This window comes from Mustela erminea, chromosome 15, assembly GCF_009829155.1.
Source record: "Mustela erminea isolate mMusErm1 chromosome 15, mMusErm1.Pri, whole genome shotgun sequence".
Taxonomy (NCBI): Eukaryota; Metazoa; Chordata; class Mammalia; order Carnivora; family Mustelidae; genus Mustela; species Mustela erminea.
In genome coordinates, this window is record NC_045628.1 from 12,024,894 (window position 1) to 12,045,434 (window position 20,541).

General features: G+C 43.6%; 1 protein-coding gene across 25 annotated transcripts in view; it reads left to right on the plus strand.

Annotated features, from left to right (window-relative positions):
- The window catches only part of DOCK9 (dedicator of cytokinesis 9), a 274,885-nt gene that overhangs the window by 174,295 nt on the left and 80,049 nt on the right, over nt 1–20,541 (plus strand). For all 25 annotated transcript variants that reach the window (XM_032314499.1, XM_032314508.1, XM_032314517.1 and 22 more), the window contains exons 14-27: nt 2,316–2,398; nt 2,993–3,115; nt 10,044–10,123; nt 10,203–10,390; nt 10,526–10,591; nt 11,908–12,000; nt 13,030–13,153; nt 13,659–13,780; nt 14,852–14,938; nt 15,329–15,418; nt 17,165–17,280; nt 17,552–17,621; nt 18,465–18,590; nt 19,145–19,216. In XM_032314499.1, coding sequence (XP_032170390.1) covers nt 2,316–2,398; nt 2,993–3,115; nt 10,044–10,123; nt 10,203–10,390; nt 10,526–10,591; nt 11,908–12,000; nt 13,030–13,153; nt 13,659–13,780; nt 14,852–14,938; nt 15,329–15,418; nt 17,165–17,280; nt 17,552–17,621; nt 18,465–18,590; nt 19,145–19,216 — 1,440 coding nt within the window. The remainder of the gene's footprint in view (nt 1–2,315; nt 2,399–2,992; nt 3,116–10,043; nt 10,124–10,202; nt 10,391–10,525; nt 10,592–11,907; nt 12,001–13,029; nt 13,154–13,658; nt 13,781–14,851; nt 14,939–15,328; nt 15,419–17,164; nt 17,281–17,551; nt 17,622–18,464; nt 18,591–19,144; nt 19,217–20,541) is intronic.

The following is a 20,541-nucleotide window of genomic DNA, read 5'->3' on the forward strand; positions in this document are numbered from 1 at the left end:
GTGGCTCGTCTCCCCCTCTGACTTCCCCCAATTCATTTTTCCCTTCCTTCCCCTAATGTCTTCCATGCTGTGTTTTGATTAATAACCAGTGAAGTCCCAAGTAAGGTCTACGCCCCTTTGTATGTAACTCATTTCCAGGGCCTACATGCTCCATCTTTGCTCTTCTGCCTGCCACGTGCACAGTTTAAAATTTGGCAGCTCATGTTGCTGCAAAATCACATTTCCCTTTGGGCTCAACTTTATGCTCTACTCCACACTTCCCAGTGTCCGTTGAGCATCTGTGCAAGTCTGCTCTTCCTTCTTTACTTACGGAACGGAAAGCTCAGCCATGTGTGCATTATTCCACGCTTTCACACCTCCGAAGTATTAAGGCAGAGATTAACATTTTATATCAGAATAGATTTTATATCAACCATTTTATATCTGTTTTATATCAGCCATTTTTTATCAGAATAAAAGTTTTGGCAGAGATATTTCTGAGGGATGACTTTCTAATGTGTATCAAAATTCCTTCTTCCTGTTTTCCAAGATGGTCTGGAACATCATTTAGATTACATTTTGTCTTGGAGGAGGAAACTTTTATGGAAAGTCTCCGTAGGTGTCCGCCATGAATAGATTAAAAAAGAAGAAGAAAAAGAAAGGAAGGAGGAAGAGAGGGAGGAAGGGGTCGAGGAGGGGGTAGGAAAGGGAGGAGAGAGGGAAGGAGAAAACCCGAGAGGGCAGAAACGAGTTCTTCAGTCCTTTGCATACCTCATGTTCCCTTTGCTCCCCCAGTAAGTCTGTGAGCTCAGGCCCTGTTTGCTGCAGGCAACAGTAAAACTTACTTGAAGCCTGTGTTTTAGCCTTAAATTTTATGCAGATATTACATTTTACTTCACAGCGTAATCCATATTATTAGAACCAAAAAAATGATAGTTTCTATCCGAAAATGTTTGAGTGAAATTACCCCTCCAGGAAGGTAGGTCGTTTTACCGATGGCTGCGTACCCCAGACCCCCACAAGAACATACCCAACGGGAAGAAGGGGAGGAACTGGGTGAGCTATGGGCGTGTTTCAATCAACACACGTTTGTAATTCACTCGTGAGGGCGGTGATTCCCACCACACAGTTGTGGTGGAATCATGATGTCTGGTAACTGGAAGGGGTAATGAAAAGTATTATGGCCCATGCCCTTCTGTCTTGAGGTGTGGAAAGTGGAGCCCAGAGAGGTTTAATGGCCTGGGGTCCCACAGCGAGTTTCAGTTTGACTTCGAGACAAACTGCTCTTTTCTCCTTCTCATCTAGAAGATGAGCACTCGTCAGAGCTGGTGCACATGGATCCTGGGGGTCTGCTCAGAATGCAGGTTCTGACCTGGCAGGTCTGCTGTGGGGCCCGGGACTCTGCATTCCCGGCAAGCTCCCTGGTGATGCCGAGGCTGCAGCTCCGCAGTGCATACCTTGGTTCACAGGCTCTAGATCTCGACTCCCATGACTGCTTGGACTGTGGTGTGCATTAGTGCTGTAAAAGGCCCTTGAACGTGCCACTGTGACCGAGTCAGGTTTGGCGTTCGTTGGTAGCTGTGCAGTGTCCAAGAGCAGACTTGGGGGAAGGTCATCTGCTTGAGCTTGAGCAGCGGGGGTGGAGTTGATTCGTTGGTCTGCCATGCATACTCTTAGGCCAAAGCGAATCTGCTTCACCGTGCACCATAGAGTTAATAAGTCAGCCCACAACAAATGAAAACGATCCTTACGGAGTGAAAATAGCAGTAATTTATACTTAGAAACTGAGACTCTAGCAATGAAAAACTCTGGCCTCACTTAAGTCAGCACCTGTAATGTCTTAATATAATGAGTATCTGTCCCCCCAGATTGTGGGAATTTTCACAGGCCAGGGCACATTAGGAGCTATACACGCTTAGTTTTATCATCGGAGTTCTCATTTCAACTTGAATTAACATGATATATTTTGGTGTGAATACCAAGTATTAGCTATTGTTAATAAGCCAGTGGACTTATAAGTAGCCATAAGTTCTTCATATAAAGAACTGTCAAAGCCTGTGAAATGGTATGCTTGTGGCCCATAAAAACATTTTAGAAAAGACATAACATTTTAGAAACAGTCCTCATTCTTTGAAAATCACTGCTAATGACTGTATTAAATAGAATGCTCTGGACCTCATATAAATCCAGCCATATTCATTAGCCGTCACTGTGCTTTTCCAAGCATCTGGTACTCTGATAAGAGCTTGTTTAATGAACATGGGATGATGGCTGTTTAGACCACAGTCCTGGCGATGGGATGCAGCGTCTCATGGCTTGATTCTGATGTCTTCAAGGTTGCTCAGAAAGTGCTGAAGAATGCCAAGCAGGCATGCCAAAGACTCGGCCAGTACAGAATGCCATTCGCGTGGGCAGCAAGGTAAAGACAACATCTTCTATACATTTGACATAGATAGAGATATATGAATAGAGGTATATAGATAGATAAGTCTATTCTGTTTATTGTTAAGAGACAAAGAGGATTTAAATGTGTAAAACTGAAAAATACGAAAGCCCCCTCCCTATCTGAATAATCCCTTAGTGGAGTCGCAGAGAGGAAAGGTGCTGGCTGGAGGAGAGCTGTGTGGAGACCGGTATCCAGGGCTCCCTGCACATGTCCCGAGGTCAGCTTGGGCAGCAGCCCAGGCAGAGGGAAGGGAGTGGGCTGTTGTGGCAGGGGAGGGGGGGGGGTCCCTGCAGATCATCCGTAATTGTGAGCTCTGCTTCTGAAGCATTTCACTGTGTATGTTATTCCCTAAGCACGAGCCATATGCTGGAAATGTTTTCTATGTAAATTGAGTTAGTTGTGTTCATCCTCATAAATGTCTTCCGTGTTTTTAGATAATGAAGTTTCTGTTAGCTACATTCAGCCAATGGAATAATAATTGGTCTTCACGTGGAAACCAAAGTTAAGTTGTGGATTTATTTTGGCCTTTTGGAAACTCACTTTAGAAATGTTGTTTGGCTATTTCAGGACGTTGTTTAAGGATGCATCTGGAAACCTTGACAAAAATGCCAGATTCTCTGCTCTTTACAGGCAAGATAGCAATAAGCTCTCCAATGATGACATGCTCAAGTTACTGGCAGACTTCCGGAAGTGAGTCTCAAAGCCTTTCTTGTTATTTGCACACCTGAGAGACAGAAGGTGTTTGGTGGGGATGGGGCGTGGGCTCTGCTTGAACGTCATAGGGCCGGTTGGGGGAGCGTGGAATTTTACCTCGTGTCCTTGGGAAGGAAGAAGACATTTAAAATTGAAGGGTATCCTGGTTAATTTTTTGGTGGTTCTGTGGAGTGGCGTGAAGGTAGAGATGAGCCTTCAGAGGAAGGAGACAGTGGAGGGACCACTGGCAAGAGATGGGAAAGGACTTGGCAAAGCTAGGACAAGTGGCAGTGGGAGAAGGGGACTAATTGGGGTCACATCAGGGGACCCACTGTTCCTCTGTCTGGGGTTTCCGATTGGGTGAAGGGTGGAAGGAGAGAGCAGTGGGTAGGTAGCGGTCTCAGATAAATAACCCCCAGGTTTCCGACTTGCACAGTGGAGCGACTCAGGTACCATTACCTGAGTGGGTGATGGAAGGGAAGGACAGTAGCTTACGTAGTGCTTCCTGATTACAAGCATCGTTTCAGTGCTTTCCCTATACCCATGAGCGTGTGAGTTTCCTAGAGCTCCCAAAACAAAGTGCCACAGACTGGGTGGCTTAAACCCACAGAAATGTCTTCCCTCGCAGTTCTGGAGGCTGGAACTCCAAAACTAAGACATTGGCAGGGCTGAACTTGCTCCAGAATCTGTGGGGGGAGGATCCTTCCTTGGTTCCTTCATCTCTGATGACCCCAGGCATTCCTCGGCTTGTGGAGGCTCTCCGTGGACGCCTTCCTGTGCGTTTCTGGTGCGGTGTCCTTCTTCTAAAGGAACTTGTCATGCTGGATTAGGGCCAGCCCCAGCGACTTCATCTTCTCTTGATTACGTCTGGAAAGACCCTGCATCCATAGGTACCAGGGGTTAGGACTTTGGCAGGTGTGTTTGGGGATGCCGTTCAGCCCACAGCAAGGTGGAGAGGAGAGGCCAAGCAGTGGCTGGGGCAGCCCGGCTGAGAATCTTCTATCACTGCGCTGTTTAGTGTTCCATCATCATGGGTTCACTTTGAAACTCACAAAACTGATTTCCTTTGCTAAGGACATTTCCTTTGCTAGGGACAGAAAAACTTCAGATGTTTTCTGGGAAAATTCTATGAATGAGAAAGAACTGAGGGTATTAAAAAATAATGAAATGAAAAGAATGGCTGAGAGCCAGCCTCTAGTTATTCTGTACCATAGGACCTTTACCATCTTAGTTTTTTATTTGGGGGGAAAAAACCCCCACGTGTCAAAGTAAAAATGTCACTTTGCTTAGAACTCAGGACTGGCTGTTAGAAGTTCATTTTTGCCTTATTCTTACTTCTCTTCCTTCTGATTTTTCAAAATTCTAAATAGAGTTGTAATTAGCATCTCTTAAAAATGATTACTTACTAATAGTGAGTGTTCTCATATACAACATGTCATCATACAGTATTGTCACATTTCTCCCTTGCTTATAGAATAAAAAGTCATCTTATTTTGTTTCGTTTTTTGAAAACTCCAGTCACCTTTAGTTAAATAGATGACAGTTTTCTTGCACTGGACTATCATGCAGTTCTTAATAATCACGATGTCAGTCCAAATGTAATCACTTAGGAAGGTGTACACACTATATTGTTAAGGAAGTGAAAGTGTATCTATGTGACCTCATTTTTGAGAGGAAAATATTTTATATATATATTTTTGTGTATAAATGAAGAAATGGATAGGCAAATAGCCAGCCAGATGGAAAGAGAGGGATATACACCAAAATGGTGGTCATGGTTGTCTCTGAGGGATGGCTGTATAGGTGGCTTTTCTCTTCTACCTTATGGCTTTCCGTGATTTTATTTGGGCTTTTTTTTTTTAACTTTTACTTTCATATTCTGACGAACAAACAATGGAGTTTTTTATGTGTGATGGAGGTTAGAAGCCCTATCAGAAGTTACGTCCTACACTGACTAGCTTGAGATGGCCCTGGCTGGTGGTGGTGCTTTGGTGGTAGTCCCAGCTCACAGTTCTGGTCCTCAGTGGAGGCCGAGGGGTAGGACCTTATGGGGTCTTTAATGAAGGAATGATCTGAGCCAAGAGGCCATGGCCAGGCAGCAAACAGCACAGGCTTTCCCTGGTTCAGAGCCCAGCAGTGTTCTCCCTAGCACTCCGCGCCTTCATGGGCATGCTCACGAGGAAGGATCTTGTGGGAGGAACATGACCAGTGAGGGACTCAGAAACTGGCAAATAGGGGTGTGATGCTATCAGCATCCGAAGGTGCAGCTATCATGGGCGGGGGGTGGTGGGGGGCTTTGTCTTTGCTTCATAGCAAGAATCTGGAGAAGTGCCTATGTCCATTCCCTCTGGTTTCCATAGTGGAGTTAGGGAACCAGAGGTTTCCTTTTTCTTTTTCCTCTTTTTTTTTTTAACCTTAGTATTGCTCTTTTCCTTTCCTATTTATTTATTTATTTATTTATTTATTTATTTATTTATACAAAGAATAATCCTGTGTCACTGGCCTGGGCACTAGCTTGGTTGCAAAGCTATTGTTTCTGTTCCCATGATTGTCTCAAAGTGTCATTTAATAATGGATGGGAAATATTTTCTCAAGCTGCCCCAGTCTTTAGAAAACAGCTGCCAAATCTCATAAGCCACTTCTCCCTTCCCCTCCCAGTAATTATCAAGGGCTGTGTTCCAAGATTTAGTAAGAAAATGATTCTGTCAGATAAATGGTATTGCTGACATATATGCTTCCAGAAATATTTGTCTAAGAAGAAACACGCCTGCTCCTCTTTTGGAGTCCAGTTTGTAACTCATGTCTATGTCGGGGGACCTGGGGCAGGTCATACGCCTTCTCAGCTTGAATCTCCTCTTCTTTTTAAGGGGGAACCCTCATAACCCTTGTAATCCTACACCTGTGGGGGGAATAAAGGAAAATGGATTGCAGGGTGATTTCTCTCACCGAGAAAACTCATCTTGTCCCTTTCCTTCTCAGTACACTAGACACTGGCCTTCCCGTGGAGGTTTGCACACACTGGATGGAAGTGCTTCTTAACATGTCTTGTTGAGGACGGGAATCATCATACTGTGTTTGTGTTCTGTCTGTGGTGCTCAGCTGAACGTGTGTTGTATCACTGTAAGCAACTGGTAAATGGTTACTGAACTATCTCATAGACATCAGTTCAGTGATTTCTTTTCAACAAAAACATCTCAAATTTCTTTCAATTGCATATACATTTTTTAAGTGACTCCAAAGCTTTTAGGGACTACAGGAGACCCAAGCACGCCTGTATTGCCGGTCAGTCACTTTAATGGGTCAGGACAGACAGTAGAGAAGTGGGAACCAGGCAGCTGCAACACAGAGGTGAGGACACCCAGCCTGTTGGCATGGAATGACTGCTGGTTTGTGATACTCTCCCTGCCTCTGGGGATTGTCGAGCAGTTGTATGGGCAATGGGAAGAGAAAAAACCTTTTCTTTTCCTAAGAGCGAGAGTGAGCCTCATTCCTAACTTCATATGTATACAAAAGCAGTTCCCAAATTCCAGATACCCTACATGTGGCTACTGTATCCATTTTTTAAATGAAGTTTTAGGATGGGTTTTCATGCTCAAGTATTTTAAGTTTTACATGGAATATATATATACTTTACAGATTTAAACAAAACCTAATCCCAGTCTCAAGAGAATCCGCTTTGTGTAACACACACACACCCACACACCCACCACCACCACTTCGCAAATGCATGTAAAAAAGGCAGTAGAATTTCTGTTGTTTGTAGGTTTGGATGTCTGATAAGCCACGTTCAATAAACCCCCTAAATTTCTGAAGTAAGTTGAACATTATATTTAAAAAACTAAGCTTCCACAAAGCCCATGTGCTGTGTGGTGTGGAACTAAGCTCAGATCTGTGCTTTCTTAGAAATGCGTGGACATAATGCCTCTGTAGAACTAGCAGCCAGAAGCAGAAGCTCTCGGCAGAGGGAAGAAACCAAATGAGGAATAAGTATAGTCAGATAGAGAAGGAAATAACACATTATACAGAGAGTTCCAGCAAAGATTGTTGAATTGAAATTAGTTGCTTAGCAATCCAATTATCCCAAGTTCATATGAGGATGATGTCAGAGGGATAGAAAGAGTGGTGAAGAAGGTACCGACCCATTTATGGGCGGAAGTAACTGGAAAGGGGTGAGAAAGATGACATCCCTGAATACTCATATTTGGAATATTCTTTGTAATAAACAAAGAACTTGTGACTCGAGGACGCAGCTACAGCTTCAGCGGTATCTCTGAGATTTGTGGGACGCCGTGTGTTGTGCTATATGGGCAGCATTGAGTTGTTTGGAGGAGGAGGTGGAGCAAGGCAGTATATGTCAGGAAAATTGAACACTGCACAGAAACCCATGGGTCCCTGGGTTGGTGTCCCTTGAGGAGCTTTGTGTGAAGCTGAGAGGGGCTCCGACGGTATCATCTGGGGGGCATGCAGTGGGTGGGAGGCCAGCGACAGCTCCCAAGAATCAAAGAGGCACAGTCTTCCTGCGAGTAGCAAAGAATATTGTGTTTTTGAACAAATCACACAGTGGGCACAGGGGCAAGCTGTAGGGGTGATGCCGGGCTATCCCTGGACATCCTTTGGCCAGAAATCATTTTAACTGAAGGCGGAATGTGTGGGAAGATTGTTGACTTGCCTTCCTGATTGTGATCTCTCTCAGGATTTCAAGGAATTGCTCATTTAAACTCAGATATAAACAAAAGACAAGCGGAAAGGAGAGAAACGCTAGGTGAAAGTGATTCTGGAAGTTGGAGCTGGCAGTGGGCAAAGATGAATGAGCTCAGCATCGTCTGTGGTCATAAGGATAAGAATTTAAGACTGTGGGAGGCACCTGGGTGGTGCAGTCAGTTAAGCATTCAGCTCTTGGTTTTTGCTCAGGTCATGATCGCAGGGCTGGGAGGTTGAGCCCTGCATCAGGCTCTGCGCTCGGCGAAGCGTCCTCTTGAGGTTCTCTCTCCTTTTCTCTCTGCCCCTCTGCTCATGCGCATGCTCTCTCCTCTCTAAAATAAATAAATAAATCATAAAAGATAAAAGAAAGAAAATAATTTAAGACTGTTAAGAAGTCTTGGTGCAGGTGAACAATATCCCAGGAGAGACAAGACACGTTACCTGTGAGGCTGCTTATCAGGTAACAGGAGCTGGGATAGGAACTTTTCAAAAATAGGAATAAAACAAAATGCAGAATCTGTAGGCCAATGAGCTTTGGTGTTTTCTGGCAGCGTTTAAAAAGACATTATTAAACAGGTGGCTTATGAAGAACCACAAGGCAGCATTCTGTTTTCTAGGAATAAGCCATGTCATGTTGAACTAGTCGTCCTAACCACATCTCTGCTCTTCTCTTTCTAATTGGGTTGCGGAACTGATACCACAGAGGAGTGCAAAGCCTCTGACAAGTATGTATTATGCTAATGTCCTGGGAACAAGTCAGAGAAGTGTAGCATGCATGAGTGGACAGTTCCAGTGTTGGAGTAACCAGATGCCAGGACGGGTGAAAGTGGGCTAGTGGTAAGCTTCTAGAGGCTTGAGAAGGAACCTGTTCTTGGCTGTATTCTGTGCAGTGTCCTCCTCAGTGACTTTTTGAGAATATAACTTGCTGATGAAATGCCTTCGTGACATCGAGCTATTAGGAATACCTAATACATGAGATGTTAGAATCTGGACTTAAGAGGGTTTGATCAAATAGAAGTGGCTCAAATGTAAAAGAGTACAATTTCCTCAAGGCAAAAAATCAAATCCTGTTCTGAGTTTTCAAAAAACATAATTGTATGAATTCAGGATGGAGAAAAATAGCATGATAGTAAAGCATATGGAAAAAGACTCAGGGATTTTAGGTGATTTAAATGTAATGTACATCACCAGGGTGGTGTGACTACCACAGAATAATAGTATTTGGCTACATGAGTAGAAGCATGTATTGTTCAAAACCAGATGGCTGCTCAGTCCCCACCTGGTCAGACCTTTCTAGGCCCTCTGTGTGCAGTTTGGGCACCTAGATATAAATGGAACATTCTTCTAGGGGGAAATGGCACTGGAGGAAGGCCCAAAAGAGCTGGAAAATGGCGGACGTCAGCAAGGTGTGGTTGCTGTTTGTAGATGGTTGAAAGGTGTTACATGGCGAAGTGTAACCAGGTCCCTTGGAGAGGGGAAGTTCCAGAGAGGCGAAGTGAGGAAGAGCAGCCTGGGTGTCAAAATGGCTGTGTTGAAGTCTCCTTCCAGCTGGGAAGGGTTGATGCAGTAGCAGTTCTTGTCAGGAGCGTCACAGAGGGCTTTCTGGGACGGGACTGTTAGACCCAGATACAAACACCAGCCATTTCCCTGTGCACCTACTTTGTGTCCCGTGTTTCACTGGACACGGGAGCCTAAGATGGCTTCTAGCTCTGTATTGTCACAACTCGAGCCAAGAATGGGGGTGAGGATGGAGTGGTTCACAAAGATAGTAGATCTTGCCCATATTCTTACCTAGATTTGTGCAGCCTAACATGGGAGCCACTGGGCACAGGCGACTACTGAACACGAGAAACACAGCAGCTCCAAACTGAGACGAGCTATGAGTGTAGAACATTTTGTATTCAAAGAATTAGAATAATGTCTTATACTAATTATCTGTTGAAATAGTAACACTTGGGATAAATTGGGTCAAATATTCTTTTTTAAAAAATTTATTTATTTATTTTTAAATTTTAAAATTTCTTTTCAGTGTACCAGAATTCATTGTTTTTCTTAAAACTAATTTTACCTATTTCTTTTTACCTTTTAAGATGTGGCTTCTAGAAGGTTTAAAATTACTTTTGTGGCTTATGTTATATTTCTCTGGGAAGCGCTGCCCTGGGATTTAGGTTTTAGAGTTAACCTAACTTACAGACATGTGGTTTTTCTCTTCTTTTGCTCCTAGACCTGAGAAGATGGCGAAGCTCCCAGTGATTTTGGGCAATCTAGACATTACGATCGATAATGTTTCCTCAGACTTTCCTAGTAAGTGTAAGTTCTCTGTAACAATCAGAGAAAATGTTGCTTGACTTTTACTTCAATTTATTTGTTTTTAATTTTCCAGATTATGTCAATTCATCGTATATCCCCATGAAGCAATTTGAAACTTGTAGTAAAACTCCAGTGACGTTTGAAGTAGAGGAGTTTGTGCCCTGCATACCCAAACACACTCAGCCTTACACCATCTACAACAATCATCTTTATGTTTATCCGAAGTACTTGAAATACGACAGTCAAAAGTCTTTCGCCAAGGTGAGTGCAAAGGTCGAGGTTTCCGTTTTGGTATCAGACTCTCTTGGGTTTTGGCTTCTCCTGTTCTCTTATAAATACATATTCTGGCTTTTTGTTTCATTTTCTTTTTCCTTTTTTCTTTAAATATTGCTGCAGGCCAGAAATATTGCTATTTGCGTTGAATTCAAAGATTCAGATGAGGAAGACTCTCAGCCTCTGAAGGTTTGTTTTTTTATGTATGTTTGCACTTTTCCATTTTATTTTATTTTATTTTTAAAGATTTTTTTTATTTATTTGACAGAGAGAGAGAAAGATCACAGGTGGGCAGAGAGGCAGACAGAGAGAGAGAGAGGGGGAAACAGGCTCCCTGCCAAGCAGAGGGTCCAATGCGGGGCTCGATTCCAGGACCCTGAGACCATGACCTGAGCTGAAAGCAGACGCTTAACCCACTGAGCCACCCAGGCGCCCCTATTTTTCCAATTTAAAAATGGACCTGCGTGGTATTGCACAACTAAAGGAATTTAGCACATTACAATCAACAGACACAAAAATATTGTGACTTCACAATATTTAACCACATTGGCTGAACTTTACAGACTGTGGAGTAATTGCGTTCTTGCTCCTCATTGGCTGTTTCTGTTTAATTACACTCTTTAGGGATGAAGGTTTCTTATGTGTGTTTAGTTCAGTAAACATACCATGTCTTACTATGAGCCAGCCTTTGTGTGAGTGCTAAGAATTATATTAGTAAGATTGGTAACAGAAATAATAATAAAAATAGATTGATATTTATTATTATAGTATAGTAATAATAATAGTAATAAATCATTGGTGATGTTTACTGAATGCTTATTATAGTGCAGTCTCTGAACTTAGAGCCCCTTATAGGTATTAAACTCCTTTAATTCTCCTAACAGTATTTTTTAGATGAGACTAAAGCACAGAATTTAAATAAGTTGCTTTCGGCGATCCCTTAGTAGAACCACTGTGCAAAACCCAGGTAGCCTGGCTTCACATTCTTTACTATAACTATGTGGAAATGACTTTCCAAGAAGGGAAGGAGATAAAGATGCAAAGAAGAATATAATAATAGTTTATGCCCTCAAGAAATTCACGGCTTAGTGGGAAAGGTAGTCATGGAGAAAAAGCTCCTGGCACATAGAAATGGTTTGTTGTCCAAACTGAATAATTAGTACAAAAAATGCTGAGGGGGCACAGAGGATGGAATTAATTGTTTCTTGATGGACACATGGGAGTTCGGTGCCCACGGAAGGGAAGGTCATTCAGACAGAGGGACTGTGAGTGTGGGTGTGGAGCTGTGAAAGGGACCTGTGGACAGGTTAGCGCAAGGACAGGTGTGTGTGCTGTGGGGAGGGAGGTGGACGGGAGGGTGGACGGGAGGGTGGGGTGGACCCAGGAGAAAGGGGGCTGAAGGCTCTGGAGTCTCCTAGGTGGAAGAAATCCACGACACGCCAGAGTTTAATTTCTGACTCTGTTCATTAAATACTGGTGTCTTTCTTCGCTAACTCTTACTTTAGTGCATTTATGGCAGACCTGGAGGGCCCGTGTTCATAAGAAGTGCTTTTGCTGCAGTTTTACACCATCACCAAAACCCTGAATTTTATGATGAGGTAAGCGAGGAGGTTTTCAAGGGAAAACCCAGTTAACCAGCCTTAAGGAAAACTCTAAGTTCTTTGCTTAGTAAAGTAAAAAACAAGAGAAAGTGCATACTATACTGGAATTACAGTGCTAGAACCAAAGATTGGAGCATTTATTTTACATCATCTTTTCTAATTACAAACGTAACATTCATTCTAAAAACTTGGAAAATGCAGATAATAGAAAAGAAAAAGTCAAAATCTCTGCTCTGTTACTACCAAATTAATATTCTGACATATTTTCTTACAGATCATACTTAAGTGTAGTTATGTTCGTCGGACCTGAGAATCTTTCTTTCTCATTATTGGGTTTCTTTATGTAGAATGATAGGGTAGCTCATTGAAACTACCCTAGGAATCTTTCTTTGAAATGTTCTATCCTGGTTTTTCATTGTGCCGTTGCTGTGTTAAGGTAATGTAGTGGTTGATGTCGTGGTTTCCAGTTCTTTCTAGAGTTGAAATACTAACTCTTCCTTTTCTGGTTGGTGAATGTTTTGGTCTGCTCGGGCTACTGTAACGAAATACCACAGACTGGGTGCATGGTAAACAGCGGATGTTTGTGCTCACGGTCCTGGAGGCTGAAGTTGTAGGTCAGGTTGCGAGCATGGCCAGGTGAGGGCCATCTCCCTCCGGGCCATAGACTTCTCAACTGTGCCCTCAAATGGACAGCTGGGGAGTCCTCTGTTGGATCTCTTGTAAGAGCATTCATCCCACTCATGGCCTAATCACCCCAAAGACCCCACCTCCAAATACCATCAACTTGCAGGGGGGGTGGTAGGATTTCAACATATAAATTGGGGGGGGCACACATTCAGCCTGTAACAGTGTATTGTGGATCCATTTCTTTAGCAGTTTCTGTTCTCTCACTTCTTTAACTGCAAATGTTAGTATCAGTTCGGAAACCAAACGGACGCTTGGGCTTTCGGTGCCATGTGTGGCTGCTTTCATCAAGAATTTTCATTTTAAGATATTAAAAAGGTGGTTATTTTGTCTCCCTTGCAGATTAAAATAGAACTGCCCACCCAGCTGCACGAAAAGCACCACTTGCTGTTCACGTTCTTCCATGTCAGCTGTGATAATTCAAGTAAAGGGAGCACAAAGAAGAGGGATGTTGTCGAAACACAAGGTTTGGGATTTCATCATTACCTTGATCGTTCCTAACTTAAGTATTAGCTTCTCAAGTTGTATTTTGATTCTGAGCCCTCGTCCTCTTGAGGAATTTTTATTTTTATTTTTTTTTCTTAGGATTTTATTAATTTGAGAGTTAGAGGGGAGAGCGTGAGTCGGGGGAAAGGGAGGGACAAGCAGGCTCCCCACTGAGCACGGAGCCCAGTACAGGACTTCCTCCCAGGACCTGTAGATCTTGACCTGAGCAGATGTCAGACACTTACTGAGTCACCCAGGGTCTCCCCTTTCTGGAGTTTTTGATGAAGTTTGTGAAGGTAGCGTATGTAAATTGTTTTAAAAGATCATTTTAGAATTGTAATCCCAAAGAGGCCAAAGTACATTGTAGACAATGTTCTGCAGAGACGAGTTCAGGGCCTTAAAGATCCAGCAGCTGAGTAGCACTGACTTTCCTTCATATGTTTTTGAATACCTACAGTGAAGATTTTTGTGCTTTGTTTCAACAGTTGGATATTCCTGGCTTCCCCTCCTGAAGGATGGAAGAGTGGTAACAAGTGAACAGCAGGTTCCCGTCTCAGCCAATCTCCCGTCTGGCTACCTTGGCTACCAGGAGCTTGGGATGGGCCGGGTACAGGACTTTAAGATTCATTTATCCCACTACTTTCAGAAAACATGAAAAATCAACTAAAGCAAGAGTAACACAAAAAAGCACACAGTGTTTTTGCTGGTCCCAACATTTTGGTTTTAGTTACTCATTTTCAAGTAAACATAGGCCGGTGGAAGGCAATACTCTCGACAGCACAATTTAGAATTACGGTTTGGGCATTGTAGAAGCCCTGAACTAGCAGCATCTCAGCGGGGCAATGGAGATGTGGAGATGCTGGATGACGTAGGAGTTTTTCACTGCAAACTAGCCATGCTCGAACAGGGATGTGTTCTCAGAGTCACTCTGAGTATTAGGAATTGTCTCCAGCTTAGAGGAAGTCAGGGTAGCCTGTTCTGATACATTTCTGATTCAGAAAAGCCTGGATTTTCTTAGATTTCTCTAATTGGTTAGTTGGTTTTGCATTTTTTAAGCCATCTTAAGTTTTATAGACTTCAGTTTTATAACAAGCTTAGGTTTTCATTTCATTTTAAATGGCTTTTAATGTTTTTCTGCATTTAAGTAGTGCCAAATTTGGGTCCATGTTTTGGAAAAATCATGAAAATATTCTGAAATCAGGGGAAATCATGTAAACTTCAGTTAAAATTGCTAGTCTGAACAAGAAAAAAATGGAGGTTTCAGAAATCAAAATAAGCACACATAGATGATTGGCCCTTTACCCATGTTAGGACTTCTGCTGGCCTATTTGCTGGATGCAGCATCTTCTGCCACCGCTTTCATGTTCCTGAGCTCTGGGTTGTCTAAGTCATTGGTGAAATAGGATTCTTTCCCTCTCAAATAGACAGTAATTCCACAGCCGCAACTAAGCAAAAGATAACTTGGAAAATCCAGGAAGGAGGGCAGTGTCTTCAGGGGAAGAAAGTGGGGGGAAATGAGTATCGGTTGCATCCCTGCTGTTAGACAGCCGTGACTCTTGAGTCACTGATGCTGTTTGGTCCTGTGACTCCTCTTCAGACCCGTCTGTGAACGTGGTGTTTGAAGCCAAGGTCACTGATTTGTTGGGATGGTTTTTTTTCCCCTTCCCTATCTTTTCAGCATTATGGTCCAGAAATTAAATGGGTAGATGGAAGCAAGCCACTGCTGAAAGTTTCAACTCATCTGGTTTCCACAGTGTATACTCAGGTATGTGTTATTCCAGTAGTGTTGGCAGTGATGGCTGAATGAATGAGTTTGGACTATTTTTTGGTAAAACGAAATCCTAATTGATAATGTCATATGGATATATTTTTACTCTAGAGGTCCTTCATTGAAGAAAGTGCATTATAAGGTGCTCTTATGTACTGATATAAATGAATAATATAAGTAACATTTCTCAACAGTTTTCTTCTTTTGTTGGAGGATCTTCAAAATCTTTTTTAAAATTTATTTTTTATTTCTTTGATATTTTCATTTTTATATGATCAGTTTCATTGTTTAAATAAAACATGCATGCTCTAAGAAGCAGATATTTCTGTTTCCACAGCATTATGCTAACAGGCTTGCTTTCTTTCTCTCCTTTTTTTTCCCCCCCAGGATCAGCATTTACATAATTTTTTCCAGTACTGCCAGAAAACTGAATCTGGAGCCCAAGCCTTAGGGAGTGAACTTGTAAAATACCTTAAGGTATCAGGTCGCTTTCTTAGTAACCCCCTTTTTAATGAGTTTGGGGTAGGTTGGGTTTTCATTTTGGTGGCGAATATTGTTCTTAACCACTTGCGAACCTGGGAAGGATGCTCTCAGCTAGATATTCTCACATTGATAGTCTGTGTGGTGGATAGTCATGGTGGCAAGAAGTGAACTCAGAAATAGGACAACTCCAGAACACTGTATGTTAACTCTACTGGAATTAAAATTAAAAACTTAATTTAAAAAAAAAAAAAGAAGAAAAAGAAAGAAATAGGACAACTCCTGCCTTCATCCTCATCCCACATATACTGTTTTTAGGCCAACCCCAAACACATTGTTCTCTGCATAGAAAATCACTCACTAGCACAGGCTATCAGTTGAGTGCTCCCCGGTACAGAGCACAGTAACAGGCACATAAGAAGCAGTGACTTTAGTCCCACTGTTAAGTAATTTCTAGTTAACCGTAGGTGATAATGTAACCTTGGAGAATGTGTGCTAGGTGGGGGAACCCTCCCCCGCAAAAAAAACCCACTGGAAGAACCAAAAGAATGCACATACCCAACCCCAGTGTTGTGCTGGGGTTGGGGTCTCCCAGCATCCTGGAACAGCGAGAGCAGGGTGGGGTTTATGTAGGGGAGCATTATCCAGAATGTGGTTCCATGGGAATGTTTTTTTAAAAGGAGAGTAGCTAAAAGAGCGCCTTAGGCATGAGGACAAAACATAAGAAATGTGAGAAATGGGGACGCCTGGGTGGCTCAGTCAGTTAAGTGACCAGTTCTTGATTTCAGGTCAGGTCACAATCGTGGGGCCCTGGGATTGAGCCTTACATCAGCCCCCATGCTCAGCGGGGAGTGGACTTGAGATGCTCCCTCTCTCTCTGCCCTCCCCCGCACACTCGCACTCTCTCTCTCAAATAAATAAATCTTAAAGAAAAAAAAAAAAAGAAATGTGAGAAATGGAATATGAGTTTGTTTGACTTCAGCGAGGAACGTGCAATGAAGAGTTCTGAAATCACTGCTTGGCCAAGTTTCCTTTCAGGTATCTCACAGAGAGCCTTAGGAGTTTAAGAAGATTCTTTGAATTAGTTTTCTGTTGCTGCTATAACAAATTACCATAAACTTAGGGGCTCCAAACAACACAAATTTATTTTCTTAAACTTCCGTAGGTCTGAAGTCTGACACAGGCCTCACTGGGCCCAAATCAAGGTGTTACTAATATGGCTGAGTTCCTTTCTGGAAACTCTGGAAGTGACTCTGTTTCCTTGTCCTTTCCCAGCTTCTGAAGGTTGCCCTCATTCCGTAGCTAGTGACCTTTTTCTCCATCTCAAAGCCAACAGCGTTCCATCTCTGACCATTCTTTCCTTTGGCATGTCTCTCCTGGCTCTCCCCTTCTGCCTCCCTCTTCTGACTTTAAGGACCCTTGTGAGGACGTTGGGTCCACCTGAATAATCCAGGACAGTCCCCCTACCTTAAGGCCAGTCTTAATTCCCTTTTGCCATGTAACATATTCACAGGTTCTAGGATTAGGATGTGGACATCTTTGTCCCCTATTCTGCCCGCCACTGCCTTCCATTGTTTAGATAGGTTTCTTCCATTCTTGTTTGGAACTGATTGGAAATTGCTTGGGGTTAGGCTCTTTAAAAAAAAAAAAAAAAAAAGTTTTTTCCTTTATTTGAGAGAGAGCGAGTGAACGTGTGCAGGGTTGGTGTCTTAAGGTCACACAAGGGCCATTGCATGTCCGCAGAGCCTGCATGCGATGGAAGGTCACGTGATGATCGCCTTCTTGCCCACCATCCTAAACCAGCTGTTCCGCGTCCTCACCAGAGCCACCCAGGAAGAAGTCGCTGTCAACGTGACCCGGTAAGAGGCGGGTAGGCGGATGCCTCCTTCCCTTTCAGTCTGTCCACATCTGGAGCACAGTCATACATATCTGGGATGCGAGTATGTGTTGACCATTATATTTAAGAAATTTCTTTTGATCCCATGTGTAGGGACCCCCATCTAATTCCTCGTTTCCTTGTTGCCTGTGGTGCCAGTAGCATCATCGTTGTTCTGCAGCTACTGTGTAATAATGAAATGTTCTCATTCCCACATTACTATTCATTGCTTTATTCATTTCTGTGGTGTGTAGGGTCATTATTCATGTGGTTGCCCAGTGCCATGAGGAAGGATTGGAGAGCCACTTGAGGTCATATGTTAAGGTATGTAAAATAAACGGTCCCAGTCATGTAAATCTGTGGCTCTCCAATTTTCCTTCTAAGGACTCATTTTTTTTTTAATCTAGTTATTTTGGGATGAAACTTAATACCTCTGCTTTCTCTTCATACCTATAGCCAGTGCCTTATACCTGAACGAGAGGAAATCCAAAGAGAGGCAGCCATTCATTTATTTACTTAATTTTGTTTTTCAACGTATTTCTTATAATGGGTTTTGCAAATAATAATGACATGGAGTTTTAAAAAGAAGACTTTTAAGTCACTCTTGGTAGGCCTTTGGTACAGCCCTATTATTTTCATTTTTCTTTTTCACAACTAAAATTTGCAGTAGAACTGTTTCTCCTGAGACGAAAAGGTTAGCGCTGGCCACGATAAATGAGAGAACTATGTGGGACAGCAAGAGATATCACTAGGAGGAATATCAACGGGTTCTTCATTTATGTAACTATTCCATAGACAGAGTGGCGGTTACCATTCTGAAAAGTTACACACGTGGTGTTTAGTCTTAGACACCTCTATAAATTATAGCTATGGAATCAAGTCACCCAGTGTCGGGTGACACATTCCTTGAAGTCCTTGGGAGGTGGAGTTGTGGGCTGGAGGACCACTGACCTGGGCCAGGTGGTTCCTGTATTGTGATGGGTTCCCTGAAATTATCCTGGGCTCCCTCTTTGTGTCCCCCTTACCCCCTTCTGTTTCTACACCTTCCTCTCCCACCCCGCACTTGTGCCTCAGTCCCTCACCGCCATCCATCCCTTGGAGCCTCTCCTGCTTTCAGCCCATCCTAGATAACCAGGACATTAAAATATCTTTCCCTTTTCTTCAAAGTATGCTTACAAGGCTGAGCCGTACATTGCCTCCGAATACAAGACAGTGCACGAAGAGCTGACGAAAGCCATGACCACGATTCTCAAGCCTTCTGCTGACTTCCTCACCAGCAACAAACTACTCAAGGTATGTTGCAGGGCTGAGCAGTGCGGCTTTCCGTCATGGAAATCGGTGGGAGAAAATCCAAACGCCGTAGCCCAATCTGCCTACCCTTCTGTGTGCGTTTACAGACCGCCACCACCTCCGGCAAAGGGGTAAAGAGTTAGTGCTTCGGGACCAACTTTGCTGCTTATACTTGTGCTTCTATCAGACCTGCAGAATATTACTGTATTTAAAATATCACGGGCTCTTAAGTTTTAAGAAGTCATTACATGCGAACGAGTGAAGGACATGGAGGTGGCGATTATAAAGGCGGCATCGGCAGGGGAGGCTCAGTCAAGAGGAAAATCCCAGATGTAATCCAGCGGTGCCGCTTGTTGGCTGTGCCGTCTAAGTGGGAGGCAGGAGAACAGCTGCCTTGCATGTACCTCTGGTCCGATGATGTTTTGCCCAGTGGTTGAGCCCTGCTTTGCGGTCACCCCTGTTTCGTGTCTGTAACATTGTCAGCCTAAGAGAGTAAACACCTCGCCTCCTGATTATTGTATATCTCACCTGGATCCTTTTTTTTTTTTTTCTTTCAGTATTCATGGTTTTTCTTTGACGTTTTGATAAAATCCATGGCTCAGCATTTGATAGAGAACTCCAAAGTTAAGGTATGTCACTTCCTATCAGGGCTGGGGTGGTGGCTCTTAGGGGAAAGTCTTTTCGGTGCTTTGTCGCTCACATTCATGAACGCTTTCTGTTGCTAGTTCCAGCACAGTCCTAGGTGCTTTCCAAGTATGAAAGCATTTTATTCCAAGTACTAAAGCCACAGGACTGTCATAAAGTACTTCCCCACATTTTATAGAGGAAGAAACTGAGCCCAGAGCGAGTTCCTTGCCGAGGCCGCGCTGCTAGTGAATGGAGGGGGCCGGGTGTTGAGAACAGTCTGGCTCCAAAGCCCACTGTCCCGAAGCATGTGTTACTAAGTCCAAAGAAAACTCTGTCTCCTCCTTTGTATAGCTTGGAAGGCTTCAAGTCTGTTGAAATGAGATTAACAGTTTAAGCATTTAATTTAAATGTAATTACCGAGTCTTGAACATTGTAGACCTTTCTCAGGGCCTTAGACAAGAGTGTCTGATGTTACTTCACGTCCTCTGGAAGCAGTGAAGGGACTCTGAGATAGCTCCTTGCTGAGGGGCCTGGGTGTGTGTGACACTGTGGGTCCCCATGCTGAAGGCATCCTAGGGATACAGGTAGCCTGTCCCTTCAGTTTTCTCTGGACCCATTGCTGTCTGGGTGTGACTGGCTAGTGCTGGCTGTCTGAAGCTCAGTGTAGATACATTTTTGCAAGATTCAGCGGTCAAGTGACAAAGCCCCTTTTGAGATGTGCCTATTCTTGGAGTTGCCATCACGACCCTGAATGCTCTCTGCATTGCGTTGTGCAGGGTCTTGAGTCTCGTGGAGAGCCGGAGGCCCGAGTGCAGGGAGCAGGTCACGGTACTGAGCAGTCTTTCACAGTGAATCTAGGGAGGACAGGGGAGCCACAGGGAGAGAAGGTGAAGGTCAAGTCTCCCTGCACCGGGGGTCAGACTCTGGGAGAAAGCCTTGGGAGAGGCTGCTGGGTTTCGTCGGGCAGAAGGTTAGAAGGTCAGAACTGAAAGCCACACTTCCTCCAGTCGAGCGGGTGCCTGACCAGGTGGTTTCCTTTTTCTTTTCTTTTTTTTTTCTTCTTTTAATTCTGGTTTTAGTGCACAGGCAGATGCCAGATGGAGGTGGACCCTGCTTTCCACAGAGTAACACGCCATCTAAATCATGCCCGGATAGCCTGCCAAGTGAGAAACCTAGCAGATTATCCACTTGGCAGTATGCAGCTAAGTGTGCGGGCAAGCGCGCGCGCGCACACACACAGACACACACACACACACACACATGCGTGCAGGTCACTTGGATGTAGTACTTTCATGTTACAAATGTCATACGCAAGATAGGCTGTGGG